The following is a 20,007-nucleotide window of genomic DNA, read 5'->3' on the forward strand; positions in this document are numbered from 1 at the left end:
TTATGCAAGCTCCTCCAGATCTCTGCATGAGTGGGGCAAAGTAAAGCTGACCTTCAACAGAATAGCGAAACTGATTATATACAGCATGCTGTCAAACGGATAAACTAAAAACGTATAAAGATAAGAGAAAAAACACTTATCTTCCAGCTAAAGTAATCTTAGTGGTTGCCTAACAATTGTAGATAGCTTTTCAGATGGAAATGTGATTTCTAACTTTGTAGAACTGATAAATGAAATTGTTTTTAATTGTTCACTTTATTAATGTAACTTCTGTTCACCATTCACTACACTTGCCTACACTGTAACTTCTGTTCCATATTGTAATTCAAACCCCATTTTAAAACACACTCCATTTTGTAAAAGCTTCCTCCAACCTTCATTTTTGCAAACCCTGCTGTAATCTTATTAGTTTAGTTTAGATGTGTGAATGAGGTATGTGTGGATGGCGGAATCAACCTCCAGCCCCAGCCTGTCCTGATGAGATAAAGTTCAAATACCAACGGCTGAAGACCTAGACAACAGCCCTAAACAAAGTAAGAAGCACCCACCCTAAAAAGAAAAGGACAACAGAACAACAGAAGGAAGATCAAAGCCAGGTTCAAGGCTGAAAGTCACGCCTGCAATTGATGGGTGATCAATCTAACCCCAGAGGCAGCCTGACACAGCAAGACCTATAGACTTTGAATCCAAACTAAAAGCCTATAAAAAAGAAGGGTGAGATGAGAGACTCTGGGTAACTCTCTGCTGCCAACATGGAAGGACATCAGTGCCTCCCCAACAGAGATCCAGCTTGTCCTTGTGCCTGGCTTTCCTGGCCAGTTAGCCGCCACAAGCTACGAACCCAAGCTACAAAATCAAGCTATGAACTTAAGCTATCTTCAGGACTGGTAACTATGCAGCAGCTGCAGAACATCTGGCGTGTGTGTGTGTGTGTGTGTGTGTGTGTGTGTGTGTGTGTGTGTGTGTGTGTGTGTGTGTGTAAGAATTAAGATATTAGTTATTAGTCATAAATCAAATTGTTATCATAATAAATGTGGCATCTTTGTCTTGTCCCCTTTAATAAGATCCTGCTGGTTTTTACTGGTCTAATATAATTGGTATAACAGTGTCCCTTTAGCAAAGACATTTTCTTAAATAAAAACTTGTTTAATCCTTAATCAGATTCAACAGTCCACATTGCCTGAAGCCTACTCTATTTGCTCACATCTTACTGTTACTTTGCTCTTTTGATATCACAAAAGCAGGGAAGATAAAAAGGAAGAAAATGGACCTACCTGTGTACAACCCTGTATCACTGCTGTAAGTAAGGACTTGTCTACACTTTGCATAGATATACACACATCATTATAGATATTCCTGTGCTGGAAGGGGAGTAAGTTGTACTAGGACAAGACATCTTTATATCTGTATAACTACATCTACACTAGGGGTTGTACCAGTATAAAGTTTCAGTAAAAAATCCACCCCTTTAACCAAAACAGTTATACCAGTGTAAATAAAGAACAAACAAAAAAACAATAGTGTACAACAAGCCTAAGACACAATCATAGCTTAACAATGCTTTACAATCTGACTCCAGATTGTAAAGCATTTGGAAAAAAACCAAGCGGTGACAGAATCAAGAATATTTCTTGAGTCTGAGAATTCTCAAATAGTAATTATCCACACTATCTTGCTACTTTGAGGATTTTATGGTAAAGAGCTGCTATCAGTATAGGGTAGTGTATTTTTAGACGTAATGATGTTTAACAGAAAAACTCACTATAGGGTTGAACCCATGTACTAGGATCCTAAGGTAGTGGGGAGTCATTTCAAAATTAAGTCAGTTTTACTCTTCTTGGAAACATGAGTGTCAATGTTCACCAAAAGGATAAAGCTTTAAGATGTTTAAATTTACATATTTGTACTAGAATGTATAACAAGCTTTTAGCTTTCACTTTTAAAGATATTTGATCATTTCTTTATTCACTAGCCTGCCAAAACTCACATTTGTGGTTCTCTACTCTACAAGTATTGTACCATAAACATCAGTAAACACCAAGGTAAAATAAATGTGTAAGGGTCTTACAGGATTTACATTTTGGCAGATATTTACATTTCCAAAACAAGTTAACTAAATTTCTATAAGAAGTCTACATATGTATATATTCTATTCTACAATTGATGTTGACAAGATTAAAGTTGCTTTAAAATTACCTTTACCTTTATTCTCCCATCAATTCTGTTTCTGGTTCCCAAAAATATATTTTCCCACTCAGCTTGAAAACTATCATAATAGAGCGTTAATGTCAATTTACTCAATCTTATCTTTTCCATTCAATGCTGCCACTGAGTGGTTCATTTTTTCCAATAAAACTATAATCAAAATAGTCTCTTCATAATGATAGACCTTGAAGGAAGCCACCAGATACCGCTCACTATCATTAAAAGGAGACTTTAGGAGGTATGGCACCTACCATATGAGGAGAGATTAAGAAGACAGACTTTTCATCTTGGAAAAGAGACAAATAAGGGGGGCTATGACACAGGTCTTTGAAATCATGACTGTGGAGAAAGTAAATACGGAAGCGCTATTTAATTCTTCTCATAACACAAGAGCTAGGGGTCACCAAATGAAATGAATAAGCAGCAGGTTTTAAACGAACAAAATGAAGTATTTTTTCATACAACGCAGAGTTAACCTTTGGAACTCCTTTACGGAGGATGTTGTGAAGGTCAAGACCATAACAGAGTTCAGAAAAGAACTCCATAAATTCATGGAGGATAGGCCCATCAATTGCTATTAGCCAGGATGTGCAGGGATAGGAATGGGCGACAGGGAATGGATCACTTGATGACTACCTGTTATGTTCATTCCCTCTGGGGCACCTGGCATTGGCCACTGTCCAAAGACAGGATACTGGGCTAGATGGACCATTGGTCTGATCCAATATGGCCATTCTTATGTTCTTATTGTGATTCTTGGGCCTACAAACTTAATCTAATTGTAAGCTCAGCTGTAAAAAGTATGTGAAAGTTCATAAGATGTCAAAATAACCTATAACAACAAATATTGACAGGGAAAAGTACAAAATGAACACAAAGACCAAATTAGTCCAAACACTAAGGCCTACTGATATAACTCAAGGACTGTGTTAAGATCATGCTTAATAAACAAGAAAACATGGGTCCAGAAATTAAACTAAAACTGATGTGTTGCATATTAGGCCTAATTGGTGAACAAAATAATGATGAGACAGGCTATTCATCACTCCCTTTTTGGGTCCTTAAAATAAGAGACTTTGAAGGTGGTGATGGTGGGAAAATATGGAGAAAGAACAGACTCAGGCAACTGGCACAATCTTCACCATCATGGCTACCACCCCCACCATCTTCTGGACCCCAGGCCTTCATCATCCTAATCCTGAGAGATGTCCTGACCACACCAAACCAGAGATAGGGACCCAGACAAGACTGCCAAATGTATCAGCTCTAGCTGGGATAAGATAGGATCCGACTTAGCAGCAGCAGCAACAACCACCGCTCCAGCTCATCTAAACTAACTTCTCTTTTCCCCAAAAGAACAGTTACCACCATCTTTAATACTACTTAAGACCGTTAAACCAAAATCTCTCCAGCTAAAGAGAAAGGGAACAAAGAATGTTGTCAAATTGAAAGACTTATTTAATACTTTACACTTCAAATACTTCAACTGTTTTTCCTTCTTTCTTTATCTTTAATGGTGTTTGTGCCATGGTACCAAGCTGGCTAAGGTCTCTGTATACCAAACCCCAAACCTTGTTTGACACCATCTAATGTTGATCAGTGACCAGGTTATGTTAACATCTCTGGCACATTTAATCCACCTAAATTAATATAGCAAGGGTCACATCTTCCATGTCAATCATAAATGGAATATAAATCATATTTCATGGTGCAGTATCTTTAGGTGACTGTCCTGAACTGTAAAAATCCAGTGAATCCTCTCTTCCACATACCCAATATGTACACATGGATTATCAAGTACAGGAGTAATCCAGTTTGACACACTGTTGCCTCCAGAATTTGGGGGAATTTTAAAAAGTTCAATAAAACTCAAGGTGATTTTCTTGATTGCAAAACCTTGAAAAGCAAGGATCAACCAGAGTCTCCCTTCTCAGATTTGCAGAGTTTTAGGCAGTGCACAAGCACTTAACAAGCTGTATATGGGAAGCTTTTGATTTGGCCAAGGCTCAGGACCCTCAGAATGCATACAAAGGCCAAGAAAATGACAAATACATGGAGTAGCAAACTCTAATCTAGTTCTAATGCATCAACCTGAAACAGTTTAAATTTCTCCTCTGCTACTAGCTACCTATCCATGTTGCTAGGCAATAGTCTTTTCTAAGTATGCTCACACTTCAAATGAAATTTAAAGTTCAGTTTAAATCAACAGTGTTTTCTGTTCAGAGTACAATGGAATGCAGTTGCAAAACTCGTACAGCCTTGGCTTTCATACTTTGAAGATAAACACCCTCCTTGTGACATGCTACAGTTTTGTTAACAAGGAACTTCAGCAACCTACTTAGAGCTACCAACCCACTTAGTAACCAAAGAATTTCACACTTAAAAGAAACAGTAAATAGTCCATAAAATGCTGGATTAACTAATCCAAGGGAATTTTTAAACCAGAAGACAAAATATTCACTGAGAAATAGTTATGGAAAAGGTAATTTTTCCCAACTTTAATTATAGTATTATGGGACCAGGGTAGCCAATTTAAAATAGTGTATTTTGGAAGACCAATTTTGACCTGCTACCCACAAGCTTTTAAAAGTCCTTTCTACCAGAAATTTTATACATGTGACATTTCAATCAGGGAGATTTATTTGCAAGTTTCAGGTTAACTAGGCAAGCCACATAACATGTACAATTTGGGGGAAAATGTAGCCTTTCACTTTCTGAAAGTCTAACCTTTTTCCCTTGCTCCTCTCAAAAAAGGTTTGGATTAAAAGTTTCAACAAGAATTACAATACAAGATAATATTTTTTAAGGGTGGGTAGAAAGTATCAATACTACTCCATGAAAAATCCTTCAAGCTATTATCTTTGATTATCCTAAGTTTAATGAAGGAAATTGAGGAATTTGCTGCCTCTACAGACACCATCTCTTCAGACCTTGTAAATTTGCTGTTACAATAGCAAAATTTACTGCCCTTAAGATACAGATTTGTAACTGTGTTGGAGAGTTCTACTTAGAGAAACCAGTGAAAATGAATTTTAAAGACCACATTTGGATAAAAGGAAATGTGATCTCTAAGTACACTCTAAGCTGGGTCAGATGAATATATGAGTTCTCTCAGTGAGAATCACTAAAGATAATGAAAAAAAAAATAAATTTGGGCTTTTTCTGCTTCCTTTATGGTGCATAAAAAGAAGGTCTGTGAAAGCCTCCCCACCTCTTTATGTTTAAGCACAGCTATCAGAAACATAAAGCTGAGTTTTGTACAAGGATTAGTCAGGTTTTCAAAAAAGTAGATTGGGAGTTTTAAGCCCTTAACTGAAAGAGGTGTTAGTTAACCAACAGAGTGTTTTAGATACTCCTAAAAACAAAGAACAGGCTTAGAATGGCCTGACAGTCACTCGCCACTTCCAGAAAGCTAGAAAATTTCATAATTAAGGTTGTTTGAGCATTCTTAAATCAGTCCAGCTGAGTGTAGGTATTATGATGCAATCTAATTACATGGTCACATGCTATTTTTCCCCGAGACACATGCCTCATTCACTGCACAGGGTAGATAACGTTCACTGAATAGGTAGCTTTTTAATATATTGTTTTATTTTCATCTTCTACGTGCAACCTGAGGCCTTAATTACTGCAAACATTCCAAACCCTGTGGTTCTCATGGCATTTTCTAGGAAATTCTGTCATGTGGGACCATGCTGATTCCCACATGGGTTATCAGCAGCACTGGAACCAAAAGATCCACAGTACTTACCACTGCCACTTGAGCAAAAAGAATTACAAATAGCAGCAAAGGAACAGTGAGGTTTACAAATCCTAGATCAATATTATATTCTGGAGGGAAGTGTGAGCTTCTGGTTACACAATTGCCCCGGTTCCCCTTAACCTGATCCTTTCTGTCCATGAGACTCACCTCCTTTTGTTCTTGTTTCCACCTTCATTATATATTTCACACCACCATTTCCAACCTGTTTTAGCCCCCCAATCATCTCCTATGCCCTCCTTAACTTTCTCAATCTCCCTTTTGCTGCTCACCCACGTAAGTCCAGTCAAGTTCCTTTGCCATGATGCGTGAGCACCAGCAGGAAGAGCACTGAGAACACGGGTCACAGTCTACCTGCTCTGCTCCTGTGCCAGTGTCATTGCAGTCAGGAGGTACAATTGCAGAAAGAGTTCTGCTTGGCTCCTACAGATCCTGCAGTCCCAGTACAATGTTTGGAATAATGTGACCAAACTAATAAAGCTCTACTAAGTATTTGCAAATGGCAATTTTCAGATACTTATAATAGCCAAATTTGGGTGGATTTCCTCTCTCCCTATATGGCTAAGAACCAGGGACAGCTCTCAGGAGTTTGGAGTCAAACTGCACAGCGTACTTATAAGCCAGGCTTGGCTTACAGATGCCACGACTGGCTTCATATGGATGCTCTATCCAGCGTTTTGTCTGTCTATGCGTGCGCACACACAAAAATTGGGGAAAAAAACCCAACCAATATTTGTTGAGGGCCTGAAACTCAGGAACTCCTTGATCAAAAAAAAATCTACATTTTCACCACAAACTCCACTCTAGGTCCTTCCACCAAGTGTCGAACTGGAATGCCAATTTTAAGCCAATCTGACAATACATGTGAATTTTAAAAAGGTTTGAAGACTGGAACATTAACAGAATTCCTAACTACAACAGGTGTTCCACAAGTGATAAATTGTCTGAAGTGCTTATTTTGCAGAACTGAAACTAAGATATTCAGTGGGAGGATTAGAAGTCTTCAAGAAAATTAATGCATGGGGATAAAGGGTTGCCAGGACCACTGTACTGTCCCTCTCCCACTCCAAATTCAAGTGACAGCAAGAGATAAGAGTTTAAGACTAGCTGATGGTTTCCATCATCGATGAGGCAGATAGTATCTACAGTTTTTCTAAACCCAGTATGTAACAGCTATTGACAAAACCGTAATGCATTATACAGCTATGAGAGCGCAGTTACTGCTTACAACATAATAAGCCTGTTGTTACACTATCATATAATAGCAAGTACAAAGTATGTTCTATTCAAGCCAAAAAAGTATTGCTCAATTAAGTGCACATATGATCTGTAATATGGAAAATAACACGTTTTCTTCAATGAAACAGTTTCATCCCTGAAGTTTTATCTATATAAGCTAATCTTGACAACAAAAAGTGAAAGTTAGTATGGTACTGTTACACTCTAAAATCTAAAACATTTCACAAGACCTAGAATAAGAGAATTCCACAAGGAGCATGTGGAGATCTATGCACTAGACCATTGTCCTACAAGATTATTTGTCTTCTTTTAAAGAGTAAATGTTAAATACTACATGCTGTACTGTGTCTACTAAAACTGCTATCAGGAAAAAATATTGTATAAGAACAAAATTACGTTTTACAAAAATATTGATTTCTTGCCAAACTTGTGCCACATTCCCTTGAAAGATTTTACAAAGCCATGACATGGTAAAGGAGCCTGTCTTGGTCTCTGATGTAATCAGTGGGTAACCATCAGTTCAACTCTCCTTCCAAATACATAGGTGTTATGGGGAAAGACTATGTTTAAGTTAACTATTTGGGAGACAGTGGAGAGAATTGCTTTTGGAAGATAGGGCTCTACACTCAGTCACAGGTTTAGGCTGAATCCAAAGTTTACAAATTCACACCCTCACCTCCATTTCTTTTTCAGCTCATCTTTTCCTCTGCTTTCTGTTATGAACGTTCAAAGACATCATGCTTTTTTCCAGCTCGTACATGCTTTTGGTGTTGAACTAGATGAGCAGTTCTCAAATTGTGGGTCAGAACCCCAAAGTGGGCCATGGGGTCACCAGGGCTGCCATTCGACTTGCTGGGGCCTGAGGCTGAAGCCGAAGCCCCATCACCAGTCAAAAGCCCGAGCCCACTGCCTGGGGCCAAAGCTGAAGTCCAAGGCTTCAAGCCTGCGCTGTGGGGCTTAGGTTACAGCCCCCGCCCCCCAAACTGCAAGGCTCAGGTTACAGCCCCTCTTCCCCCCTCCACACCATCTGCGGCTGAAGCCCTTGGACTTCTCCCTCCCCACTCCTCTCACCTGGGGCAGTGGGACTCAGGCTTTGGTCCCCAGCCTGGGGCGACGGGGCTTGGGTGGGCTCAGGTTTCAGTCCCCTCTTCTGGGCACGTGTAATAATTTGTTGTCAGAAAGGGGTCATGATGCAATCAAGTTTGAGAGTCCCTGAACTGGATGGTCACAGTCCACTACCCTAAAAAGGAAGATTATCTGGAAATGTGAACATTTAGCTGAAAACTAAGGGCAGAAATTACACAGAATCTAGTTCAAAAGTTACATATGGTACTGGTTCAGAATGTTAAGAGTATAGAAGCAGCTGGTATATCTGGCATGCTTATTTGCCTGTTGAAAACCAGAATACCTAAAGGTATTTTAGAGAGATGTGCTTATATCCAAGACACGGAAAGAAACAAAGATGTAGAGTGTTCTTAAAGTACACATATTCCTTTATGTGATACAAGGGTTTAATCTGGCATTTTAAAATGCTAAAGAAAGAGAGACGAGACATGATTCAAAAGTCATATCTGCTTACTTTTCTGAAGAGATTAATTTCTTTAAAAAATTATCACTGTAGAGACAGTACACTTGGTGAATGTGAGCGGATTCTACTCTGCCTCACATAACAGTACTGTTAACTAAGGTCCAAAGGCAGACCTTTAACAATGGTGTGGAAACAAGAAAGCCAGACTTTCAGATCCCAAGATGAGTTTGCAACAATGACACACAACTTGCAAATCAAGTCTGATGTCAAAGTCACAGAGGAAATGTGGAACACTCCACTGTCAACTTTGTCATCTTCCAGAGTGTAACTGCAGTTTAAATCAAAAGTAGGGGCAAAGACACATTTAGAAAAAGAAATATACAATGGAGCTGTCCTAATTTTAGAACACCATCTTCAATTCCTAAAGTTCACAGCTGCCTTAATGAATCAGATTAGTCTGCAGCTCTAGAAAGAGCAAGAGTCATAACAATAGGAGGATTCCCTCAATAAGATATGAATATATCTTTGTGCTTAGTAACTTTCATATTGTCCTTCAAAGGTAATCTGCATATAAAAAATTGGAACTGTGCCATTTTTGCTCCTCTATGATAGTGATGTTCAGGTATCATGGTCATGAATGTGGTATATATACACTCCACAGAAAGCCTAAAAGGGTTCCGCCCCCAACCATACGCAAAAAAGCTTGGTTTTGAAGTAAATAATAGGGAAACTAGGCTTCAGTTTTTGTCAGTGGTTTCCTGGGAGGACCAGAATACACGCATGGGAGCTCTCTGGCTGCTGCTGCTGCAGAGTTTGGCAGGTGCCTGAATTAACAGGATTTAAAGTTTTTGACTATGACTAAAAATCATTACTATACACTCAATGTGGGATGTAAACGTTGGACAAAGAACTAAAGCTTAAAACCAATCAAGAGTCTTCAGGCAGCAGTCATTAATTATGACCAAGTTAGAGATATTCAACACAAGTTTGAGCATGCCAGGTATAAATCAGTTGTACGCACCTGATCCATGCTAAATGGGAGTGGTTATTGCTAAGACATTTAAGGCACATTTAGAGCAGCTGTATAAATGCTACCTGGCTTTTAGGTTTAATAAAGGAATTTCTGGTTGAATTAGTATCATAGTTATGCCCTTTATTTTATTATTATTAATAATTCCAACACCATAATATAAGAATAAATAAAAATAAAATTTTCAGGTAGAGAAAGAAGGTACTAACCCCACTTCTTTCCCCTCACATTGCAGGTTACTTTAAATGACATCATACTCTAAGTCAAAGTTATTGGTAAATATAGTGGTCTCTTGAAACATCTTCACATCTTGAGAAACCAAGTGTGTCACCAACTTGTTTAATGTCCATTGTTTTAGAAGAAGAGGCCTGCCAAGGACAGAGAATTAACCAGGTACGTTATACAGAAGAACAGTGCAAGCCTGGTCTTGGTCAGAGTACTTAGTTTCTTGTATTACATATTCAATAGTTTTTATTAAACAATTTGTTGCTTTATTATAGTAATTGATTTGCTCTGTTAACTGTTGTATTGACATGAGTTTGGTTTTTGTATTTTAAAATAGTTGTTACTTTTCCTGAACATACACGTAGTTGTATGGAATGAGAAAGGTCAAAGGAAGACAATCAAAAGCAGTAAGTGTAAAGGACTTTCCCTCCCCTCACGCCCTTAAAAAAAAAAAATCTAGGCTTAAAAACCCTAGAAAATTTGGGTTATACAGAAAGTGGATCACCGAACACATCTTCAGATTCAGAACAATGTGGTCTGATAGTGTAACACTAACAACCAACAAAGTAATAAAAAACTGAACTATTGTCTGTGGGTTCAGCTATATACATAGACAGTTTCTGCTCCTCACTTGTGGCTGACACACCCTTCCTTCAATTGGTACACTTTCCATCACAATTTACACTTTGCCATCTTCCAATATCAAAGTACTAAGCAGAAATCTACCTCTATATTAAAAGTACAAAAAAATCCATCCAGTGGACTTCAATTTAGAGGAGGAGCTAGAAGTTCAATTATCTGGTTTTGCAGAACTAAGTAACTCATCCACAGATTGAATACCCATTTACCCAGAGGTAATACTAAGGACATTGGAGTAAGCACTAAAGAAAGTCACTGCATTATCCCATTAGAGGCCAAAACTGTTTTTCTTGTACCTAAAGCAAACGCTGACAGCCAGTTTCTTATGTGGAAAATTATTTCTAGGCAAACCTTCACTGACAATTCTTCAAATTTGGAGGTTCAAAATGATAAACTAATACAACTATGACACTTGCATATACTGAAATAAAGTGGACATGATTTCCTTGCTCTCATCAGATCTGATCAAAAGTAGCTTACCACACTGAGTTTATAAGAATTTAACATTATATACAAGAAATCTCTGGTGCTTCCTAGATCAGAACTAAAATTTCAGTATCTCCTTTTCCCCCTCAACTTTGAGGATGACAGGGGAAGAGAAACTAGCAAACTACCCAGTTTATGAGGCTCCTAGATTCTAGTCACCAAAAAGTCTCCAAGGACTTAATCCTTCAGTGCAACTCCTTCCCTTAAACTGGCCTTTTCCAGGAGATTCTACACAATTCTCAGGAATAGTAGTGAAGATCCTGGAGCTCTAACGCATAAGCCTTCATATGGAAAGGTGACAATTCTTTCACTTTACCAACTCCTCTTCCACAGTCAAGGGTAATCTTGTCTATTATGGTGTGTCTATCAAGGTGTTCCAGCCCTCCAACAGAACTTCACATGTAATCTCCTACAGCCCATGAAGTTGGTGGACAAAATGCTCTTCAGAACGCCATTTCTGTTCTAGAATGCAAATGGCAGGAAATTACTCATTTAGCAGAACAAAACTTGCAAAGGAGTTAGGAAATGTTGCCACAGGAAACCCTGCTGGCCTGGAATCAAAAGATTGGGAGAATATTGAAGAGAGAACTCCTGTATTACTCATATCACGATATTGTTAGAGGCCCCAGTTTATGAGGTATTGTACCAAACAAGAGACAGTCCCAGCTGTGAAGAGTTTACAATCTAAAGAGACAAAGGGGATGGTGAATGGGACAATACAAGCAAGGTTAAGGTGGAAGCACATCTTGTTAGCTCCATCTTTTCCCCTCATGCATTCCTGAAGAGGATCAACATATAAACGGGTAGTAGAGAAGGGATTTGGTCAAAATATGTTCAACTCCAGATTTATTTTCAAAAAGAATCATCTACATCTAAACACCTTGCTCGATCTATCCATTGTTAGTTGAGAGCTCTCCTTAGGTATTGCAGAAGAAGCAATGCAAAGTGGACTGCCAAACTGACATGGTTTCAAGTTGTACATCGCTTCCTCTCACCACCTCTACAACAGACTGCACAAAAGGAATTCCGGTTTGGGACTAATTCTATACACTCAAAAATGTGCCAGATACACCTTAAAGTGAAGACATAAAAGGCAAAATACAGGTAAGAGATATTCAGAAACTTATCTACTAATAGAAAAGTTTTTTAATCAAGTCAGTATATTTGCTAAGAGCACATTCTACGCAACCAAATGCAATTCAGCACACAAGATTTCAGAATGGAAATGCATGTGTGCTGTTAACTATACCTGATAAAAGGAGAAACTCAAGTATATCCCAGTGAAAACATTGCTGGAAGTTCATAAAGATAAACACTAAGGTTTACCTATTTTTTTTTTTTTTTTATTACCATAGCACCTAAGGACACCAGAGATTGGGGCCCTATTGTGTTAAGACACTGCACAAATAAAGAGACAAAAAACTTTAGGACAGGGATTGTCTCTTACTCCATGGCTGTAGAGAATAAAGTTTTCAACAGTGCCTAAGTGCTGATTTAAGTGATTTGGGTGACATCGAAGTCAGACGGAGAACAGAATGCAGTAGTCCTAAGTGTGAGATGAGAATCTGAACAACAGCCATAGCAGACAGAAAAGGCTGAATCTTTGAAATGTATGGATGTACCTACGGTAAAATCAGGTATTGGCTAAAAGATACTCAAGAAAAGTTAGTTTTTAGTTTTTGCTTTATTTTTGCTCTGTTATTTTTGAAGTATGCTTCTAAAAGCTCTAGTTGCCCTTTTAAATAAATTATATTCAAGAATATATATTTTTAAATCATGGGTACCTTTATAAATATTTTAATGACTGCAGATCCAGATGTATGACTCTCCATAAGCACATATAGAAATCAATTTTGAAAAAAAAAAAATCAGAAGCCATACCTTGTGTTGTTCTATCGCATCTATCCATTGTTGTCTATGATCAGGATCCTGAGCTCGTAGGTACCAAACACTATCATTTACACTAATGTCAAATCTGCATTCATCAAAATCATGAGGCTGCGGAGGGAAACAAAAAGGGGGATATGATAAGCACAGCTAGAATTAAGCATAATAAAGATTAGCTAGCTATATCTCAAGCATAGAATGCTGAGAGTCTAGCTATAAGGTATTGTAGACCACACTATTTGCTTTTTTAACTATAGAGTTAATTAAATTCCTATTACAGTATTAAATTCATTTTGTTTGTTAGGCCTAAATACGAATTAGATAAAATTTAAGTTAAGTTTTAAAAAAATATTAAACCAGTAAGTTACACGTTACATCAACCCAGAAGACAGCCAGCAGAAGTTTACAGTGTGACATATTGTATATAGTTAGGAGCTGATGAAACAGTATAGCAACTGCCACAAGATCCATTTAAAAACGCTGAAGGATTCTTTAAAAGCAGCAAAGAGTCCTGTGGCACCTTATAGACTAACAGACGTTTTGGAGCATGAGCTTTCGTGGGTGAATACCCACTTCGTCAGATGCATGGGTCAGATGCATGCATCTGACGAAGTGGGTATTCACCCACGAAAGCTCATGCTCCAAAACGTCTGTTAGTCTATAAGGTGCCACAGGACTCTTTGCTGCTTTTACAGATCCAGACTAACACGGCTACCCCTCTGACACTTGAAGGATTCTTGGGATTCTACCCAAGCATAGACCAAACACTCTTCCCCCATTCAAATAAAACGAACAAACCTTATAGCAGACTAAAAAAGCAAAACTAATAAATACCTCAAGTTGAGTTTTAACTTCAGAAAAAAGAGGCAGACACTTCATGAAGTTCATTATGACTACTACTACTGACTTTAGATACTGTTTAAGTACTGTAATAATGGGAAGCAGTATAAAATCATAAGCTAGATCATCAACAAACATTGGTGTTCATGTAGAATGATACAAATGCAATGCTAGTTGACAGACAAAAGAATGGTTGACAGATCACAAACAAAGATCCTTCAAAATTCCTAGATAATCACATTTAATCAAAAGGCTAACAAAATTTAAAAGAAAACAACATAATGGGACATTACAGTATACAGATACTCTGAACACCAGTGACAATAAGTTGACAAAAAGTTACTCAAAAACTTGTCTTAAAATGTTACATACAAAAACCATGATCGTCGTCTATCACCATACCATTAAAAGTTGACTGTTATGGGGTAACAGGTACTATATCTTAGTGCAAGGACTAGCTCCCAACCTCTAATATGGAACCCAAATATGTAACAAGTCTCTGAAATTGCAATCATTCAACTTTCACATATGAAATGAAAACTGGCCACACACACTGGATGACTATCTTGTTTACAAGTGCACAGAGACTTTGCATGCAGTTTGCCTACACAATTTCAGAGACTGATTTGAAATGTGGCCTGTCACGTGTGTCTTCAAATATCTAAACTCAGAGTCGGCAACCTTTCAGAAGTGGTGTGCAGAGTCTTCATTTATACACTCTAATTTAAGGCTTCGTGTGCCAGTAATACATTTTAACATTTTTTTAGAAGGTCTCTCTATAATTCTATATTATATAACTAAGCTACTGTTATATGTAAAGTAACAAGGTTTTCAAAATGTTTCAGAAGCTTTATTTAAAATTAAATTAAAATGCAGATCTTATCAGTTTAGTGTGATCCTTGCCCTTGCTTTTCTTTGCTGAGTTTAACAATGTCTGGTGGTACGTATTTGGATACTTTAAGCTGCACACAGGCTTCTGAGTGATCAGTTTTTAACCAGCTGGCAGGAGGTCAGCGGCTGGAACCCAAGAGCGGCAGCTGAGGTGAGTGGAGCTGGCAGCTGGTAGGGCTGAGCAGGGCCAGAGGCCTGGACACTGTCTGGCAGGGGGCCTCTGATGGAACTCCAACTGAAAGCAAGGTGAGTGGGGCTGCAGTGGGGACCCCGGCTGACAAGGGGCCAGCAGCCAGAACCCCAGAGCAGCGACTGAGTGGCTCAGCCAGCTGGCGCTCTAGGGTCCCGGATGCCAGCTCCTGCCAGCCAGGGTCTCAGCCCGCTGCCAGCCTGGGGTTCCTTCATCCAGGGCAGTACCAGGCACTGAGTGGGGCCGGTGGTTGGACCCCAACTGGCAGAAGCCGATGGCGGAAACCCCAGAGTGGTGGTGGGCTGAGTGGCCCAGCCCACTGCCACGTGCCATCAAAAATTGGCTCACGTGCCACCTTTGGCACACATGCCGTAGATTGCCGACCCCTGATCTAAACATTACTGTGCATTCATGAAACATGGTGGCAAATACTTTGGGACAGTGGTTCTCAACCAGGGGCCCAAGGCCCCCTGGAAGGCTGCGAGGCTTCAGGCAGTCCACCAAGCAGGGCCAGCATTACACTAGCTGGGGCCCAGGGCAGAAAGCTGAAACCCTACCGTACAGGTGGAAGCCCAGGGACCTGATCCCTGCCACCTGGGGCTGAAGCTAAGGCTTGAGTAATGTAGCTTTGCAGGGCCCCAAGCAATTGCCCTGCTTGCTACCCCATAATACTACCCCTGGCTTTTATATGCAGAAAACCAGTTACTGTGGTATGGGTGGGCTATGGAGTTTTTACAGCATCAGGGGGCATCAGAAAGGTTGAGAACCCCTGCTTTGGGCTATGCCACATGAACAATTTTAGAACAATACATAAAAATCTCAATATTACATCATTCTCTCATTTAAAGGAGACTTCATAGGTAAGGTTGACATTTAGGTAATTTACTTAACCTCCCATCTCCCAAATGTGACTTAATATGTAGACAGAATTGAAATAAAAGAATGGGTGATCATTTTAGGTTAAAGTGTTGTTGATTTTTTAACCATAACATTTCAGAAATCAGGAATACTTAGAAATAATACTAAAAAAATAATGGTTTAAAAATGTCTTAAGTGCCTCATTTTCAGTCCTTCTACCTTTCAAACAGAATATTAGAAATCATCAAATCACATGTGCAGATATCTACAATCACTCATGGGGCAGAATAGCCCTGATTAATGTTTTATTTTAAAATCAATTTTAACAGTATATTTATTTCTGGTGCAGCAGGGAATTATTGATTAGGGACTTGGCTGCCACTGTATGACAGTACCATGGATAGATATACTGGTAACAAGCTCTGTAAAAAGGCAACATCAGCAAGAGACAGAAAAAGGAGCTGAACAAAGGAGTGCAGACAGACTGTGGAGGGAGACAGGAAAAGAGGCTTAGTTGGTAAATTACTTGCCTCTCTCCACAAACAAAACAAAACTGCCAATACTGTTTCCCTAGCTAGCCAACTCAGATTCCTGCCTCCCTCTGAAGAATAGTATAGGATCAAGTAAGTATAGACTATCATAATGCATATGCACAAGGGAACTGAATTAAGATTGCACAGGGAACCTTAATTCTGACATTTCCTAACTGGAGTGTTGTGCTTCACAAAGTTTAATACTATTTTAACAGTTCTTTTTGTAGGTAATATTTATTTACTAAAAACAGCAGTTAATCTAGTGAGTTGGGCACAGGGTTGAGAATCAGGCACTCGTGATTTCAACCCCTGGCTGTGCCAGCAATTAATAGGATAGCTTTGGGAAAATGACAGCTTTAATGTTCTTTATTCAAAATGAGAAAGATAGCTTACCTCACAGGGCTGTTGTGAAGATACAAGTGCTTTGAAAATATGAAATACTAAGTGTCATAATATTTATATAAAAGCACAGAACCATGACATTCCATTAATGCCAGGTCAGGAGATACCCACAACCCTCCAGAATGGCAATATATTCAGGGCCAATAGAAATCCATTCTCTCTCAGATACCACAGCATGTGATCTAGGAATGCCTCCCTCTTCAGGTGCAGAAATAGGAAGAGAAAGTAAATGAAGTCTGTGCCTCATCCAGTGGTTAGAGACTGAAACAAGAGGGTGAACTCTCACCACACCAGCCAAGGAGGTGGGAGTTGTTAGGACACATGGCTTACCCAAACTAGAAAGAGGAAGGGTTTAACAGAAGTGCAACTGTACTGTCTCCCCTCACATCTTTAACCTCTGGCCTCATCCTCTTTTTACCTGCCTTAGATTCTATGACATAGAACTCATGGTTCCAAGGATGACAGTGGTGTGTGTATAGTGTTTCATTTAGTATTTCCTTCACAGTGTGAGGACTAGCCTAAGACACTGTATGTATGAGAAGACAACATGCTTTTCAGAGTTCTCGATTCTTTCTCTAATCAGTTTAAGGAGGAAAACAACGTTTCAAGATAAACAAACACAAACAAAAAACCACCATTAGGTTACTTAACATAACTAAGCAACAATATTACCATGAAATGGCAAATGCTTTTTTGGCCATGAGCCTGAGAACCTGTGTTCAGTCCAGAAGTGACTGCAGACACATACATCTAATCAATTGATTGGTACTAGTAACAAACTATTTAATACCCAGCCATTATGACTTTCTATACAGAGTTAATAAAAGAGGAAATAAACCATGTAACTGGTTTCATAGTGCTTTACTTTCCAATCAATATGGAGAAAAAAATATTAAAGTTGCAATCTCTCTTCATAAGGCATACGAAAATTATTTTGCTAAAGCAGCCACAACCTGCCCCCCAAAACATAAAAAAAAAAAAACATTTTTTCCACGAGATCTTTAACAGGCCAAATGGGCAAAAAGAAAATGGCAGTTCTAGACAGGGGGAAGGTACTATAATGTTCCCAGGTCCTTTTTGGAATCCCTAAAGAGGGGGGAAGTTAAGGTTGCATGGCTCTATTGGGTGGAAAGTGTCATCTTAACTAGTCCCTGTTTTTCTAATGTTTATCTTCTTCTAGTGCTAGCTTTCTTTGAAGGGATATGCGAAAAGGACCGTAATATGACATTCGCTAATGTTACAACAGAACTAAGAAATATTTATTCTGGAGGGCTTCGAGAGCCTGCAGTCTTCCATATTGATGAAGCTTTTGAATGTAAACTTTCCTTAAAAAAAGGGGGGGGGGAGGGGGGTTTGAGGATAAGTGAAGGGGAAATCAGTGTGACATCTGCTGAGGGAGCAGGCTTCCTAGGTGCTCATTGTAGCTCTCAGCTACCAGCTCTACCCCTCCTCCTTCTGGGTCCCTCTCTGCCTTTGGTAGCTTTTGAAAGGCCAGAAGAGGAAGGGATCATTTAGCCAAGGAGTGGGGAGTGAATAGGAGTCACTATCCACCATCAAGACCTAGAGCAGAAGAAATAGAACTCTGGCTTCCCTTTCAACCTACTTCACCAGTAGCCTCAGGAAATGCATAGCTGCACATGCAGGCCTCCAGAGAGCATTAAGGCAGATAGGAGAGCAGCTGTGGCAGGAGCTAGCCAGGGTGGAGAAAGAAGAGACTGTTCACATGAATGTTTTGGCTATGGATCTTATATAGACTGCAAAACAGTTTTTAAAAGTGTAAGATGTCAGAGCCACCCTCTCAAGAGAGGGCCCAATTACCCCTGACAATCTAAAAATACATTATATGAAGCACAATGTTAGAATTATTATTTGTACAGGGTATTACCACAGCACTAATTTAACCATAAATTCCTTTATTAAACTCAAGGGTGAATAGTATTTGCTCTAAAACATGCCTAAAAAATAAGCAATTTACTGCACCCAAACAGTAACAAAATATTTATAATCGTTTGATCAAGATACTTATAAAATGGGCTAAACCCCAAAGTGCTAGACCCCCACTGCTCAGCTCCAACTTGGTCAGGCAGGTATTAGCAATGGACCCTTCACAGGTCCATTGCAAACCAGTTTGGTGTTGGAAATCTGACTGTGGTAAAGTGTTATTGGAGCTTTCTGAGGCAATCAGGCTTGCAGTTTATCCCCATGGTGGTAGGCATGAAAGAGATTCCTGAAGTAATTGCTGGTTTGAGAGAATTAGGCTTCCAAACTATGCTGGGGCCACTGATGGGATTCGTGCCCAGTTTGCCCTCCTCAAGGAGAATAAGTACATAAACCACAAAAGGTACTAAATATCCAGGCCCACATGTACCACAGAGGATGATTCATGAATGTCAACATGGACTGCACTTGGGTTTTTTGCTGATTGGGAGTCTACATTCATGGACAAGCTCGGCTACTATTCCCACCAAAAGTTATCGTCATAAATGGAGTTATTGACCCCACTGGTATTCTGGGGGACCCTGCATACTCACTTTTACCTTAGCAGATGAAACCAGACCCTAGTTTAACAGGACCCAGCAAAAGACAGTTTAATTACTCTCAGCACATGACGAATGGCTACTGAATGTGCTTTTGGCAGGCTGAAATCCTACTGGAAATGTCTCAAGACCCATCATCAATGCTGTTCACATTACTGTGGCTTGCTGTGCTCCTCACAATTTTTGTGAAGCCAGAGGTGAGTCATTTCCCCCTGAATAGACCTACGACTGCAAGGGGCTGCTGAATCAGTACACTCAACCAGAAAGTGCACCTATCACAGATGGAAGTGGATGCACCTGGGCAAGTCAGAGATGCTTTGTCCTCCCACCTTATGGAGTTACATGGTCCAGTAGAAGAGGGTGAAATAGTACTATTATCAATGTGTTTGCGAGAGGGGCTCATTGCTTGTGGTGGGTTTCAGTACTATGCCATATACTTATGAATGACATGGCCACTTCTGAATGGGGGCAGGTAGTCACAGTATGGACTGATGTAAGGAAAAGATTGAAGTATGTATCGCTATAGACAACTATACTGCAGGATAGTCTTTGCATACAAATTCATAATTGTTCCTGATCATGTGTTTACCTTTATTATTTTAAATATACATTGTATGATGTGAAGCAGTGATAGCAATAAACTTTCTTGATAAAATAAAAAAAATTATATAAACAATGCATTAGAAAAGTACAACATTCATCAATTCCCAGACAGGCCAGCTGCCATTATCACATCAAAACACCAGTAAAAGAATTT

At 39.3% G+C, this 20,007-nt stretch overlaps 1 protein-coding gene across 3 annotated transcripts in view; it reads right to left on the bottom strand.

Annotated features, from left to right (window-relative positions):
- The window catches only part of CERT1 (ceramide transporter 1), a 141,953-nt gene that overhangs the window by 94,095 nt on the left and 27,851 nt on the right, over positions 1 to 20,007 (bottom strand). For 2 of the 3 annotated variants that reach the window (XM_030566399.1, XM_030566400.1), the window contains exon 3: positions 12,994 to 13,110. The exons of the other annotated variant lie outside the window; for it this stretch is intronic. In XM_030566399.1, coding sequence (XP_030422259.1) covers positions 12,994 to 13,110 — 117 coding nt within the window. The remainder of the gene's footprint in view (positions 1 to 12,993; positions 13,111 to 20,007) is intronic. 3 annotated transcript variants of the gene reach the window in all.

This window comes from Gopherus evgoodei, chromosome 6 (genome assembly GCF_007399415.2).
Source record: "Gopherus evgoodei ecotype Sinaloan lineage chromosome 6, rGopEvg1_v1.p, whole genome shotgun sequence".
Taxonomy (NCBI): domain Eukaryota; kingdom Metazoa; phylum Chordata; order Testudines; family Testudinidae; genus Gopherus; species Gopherus evgoodei.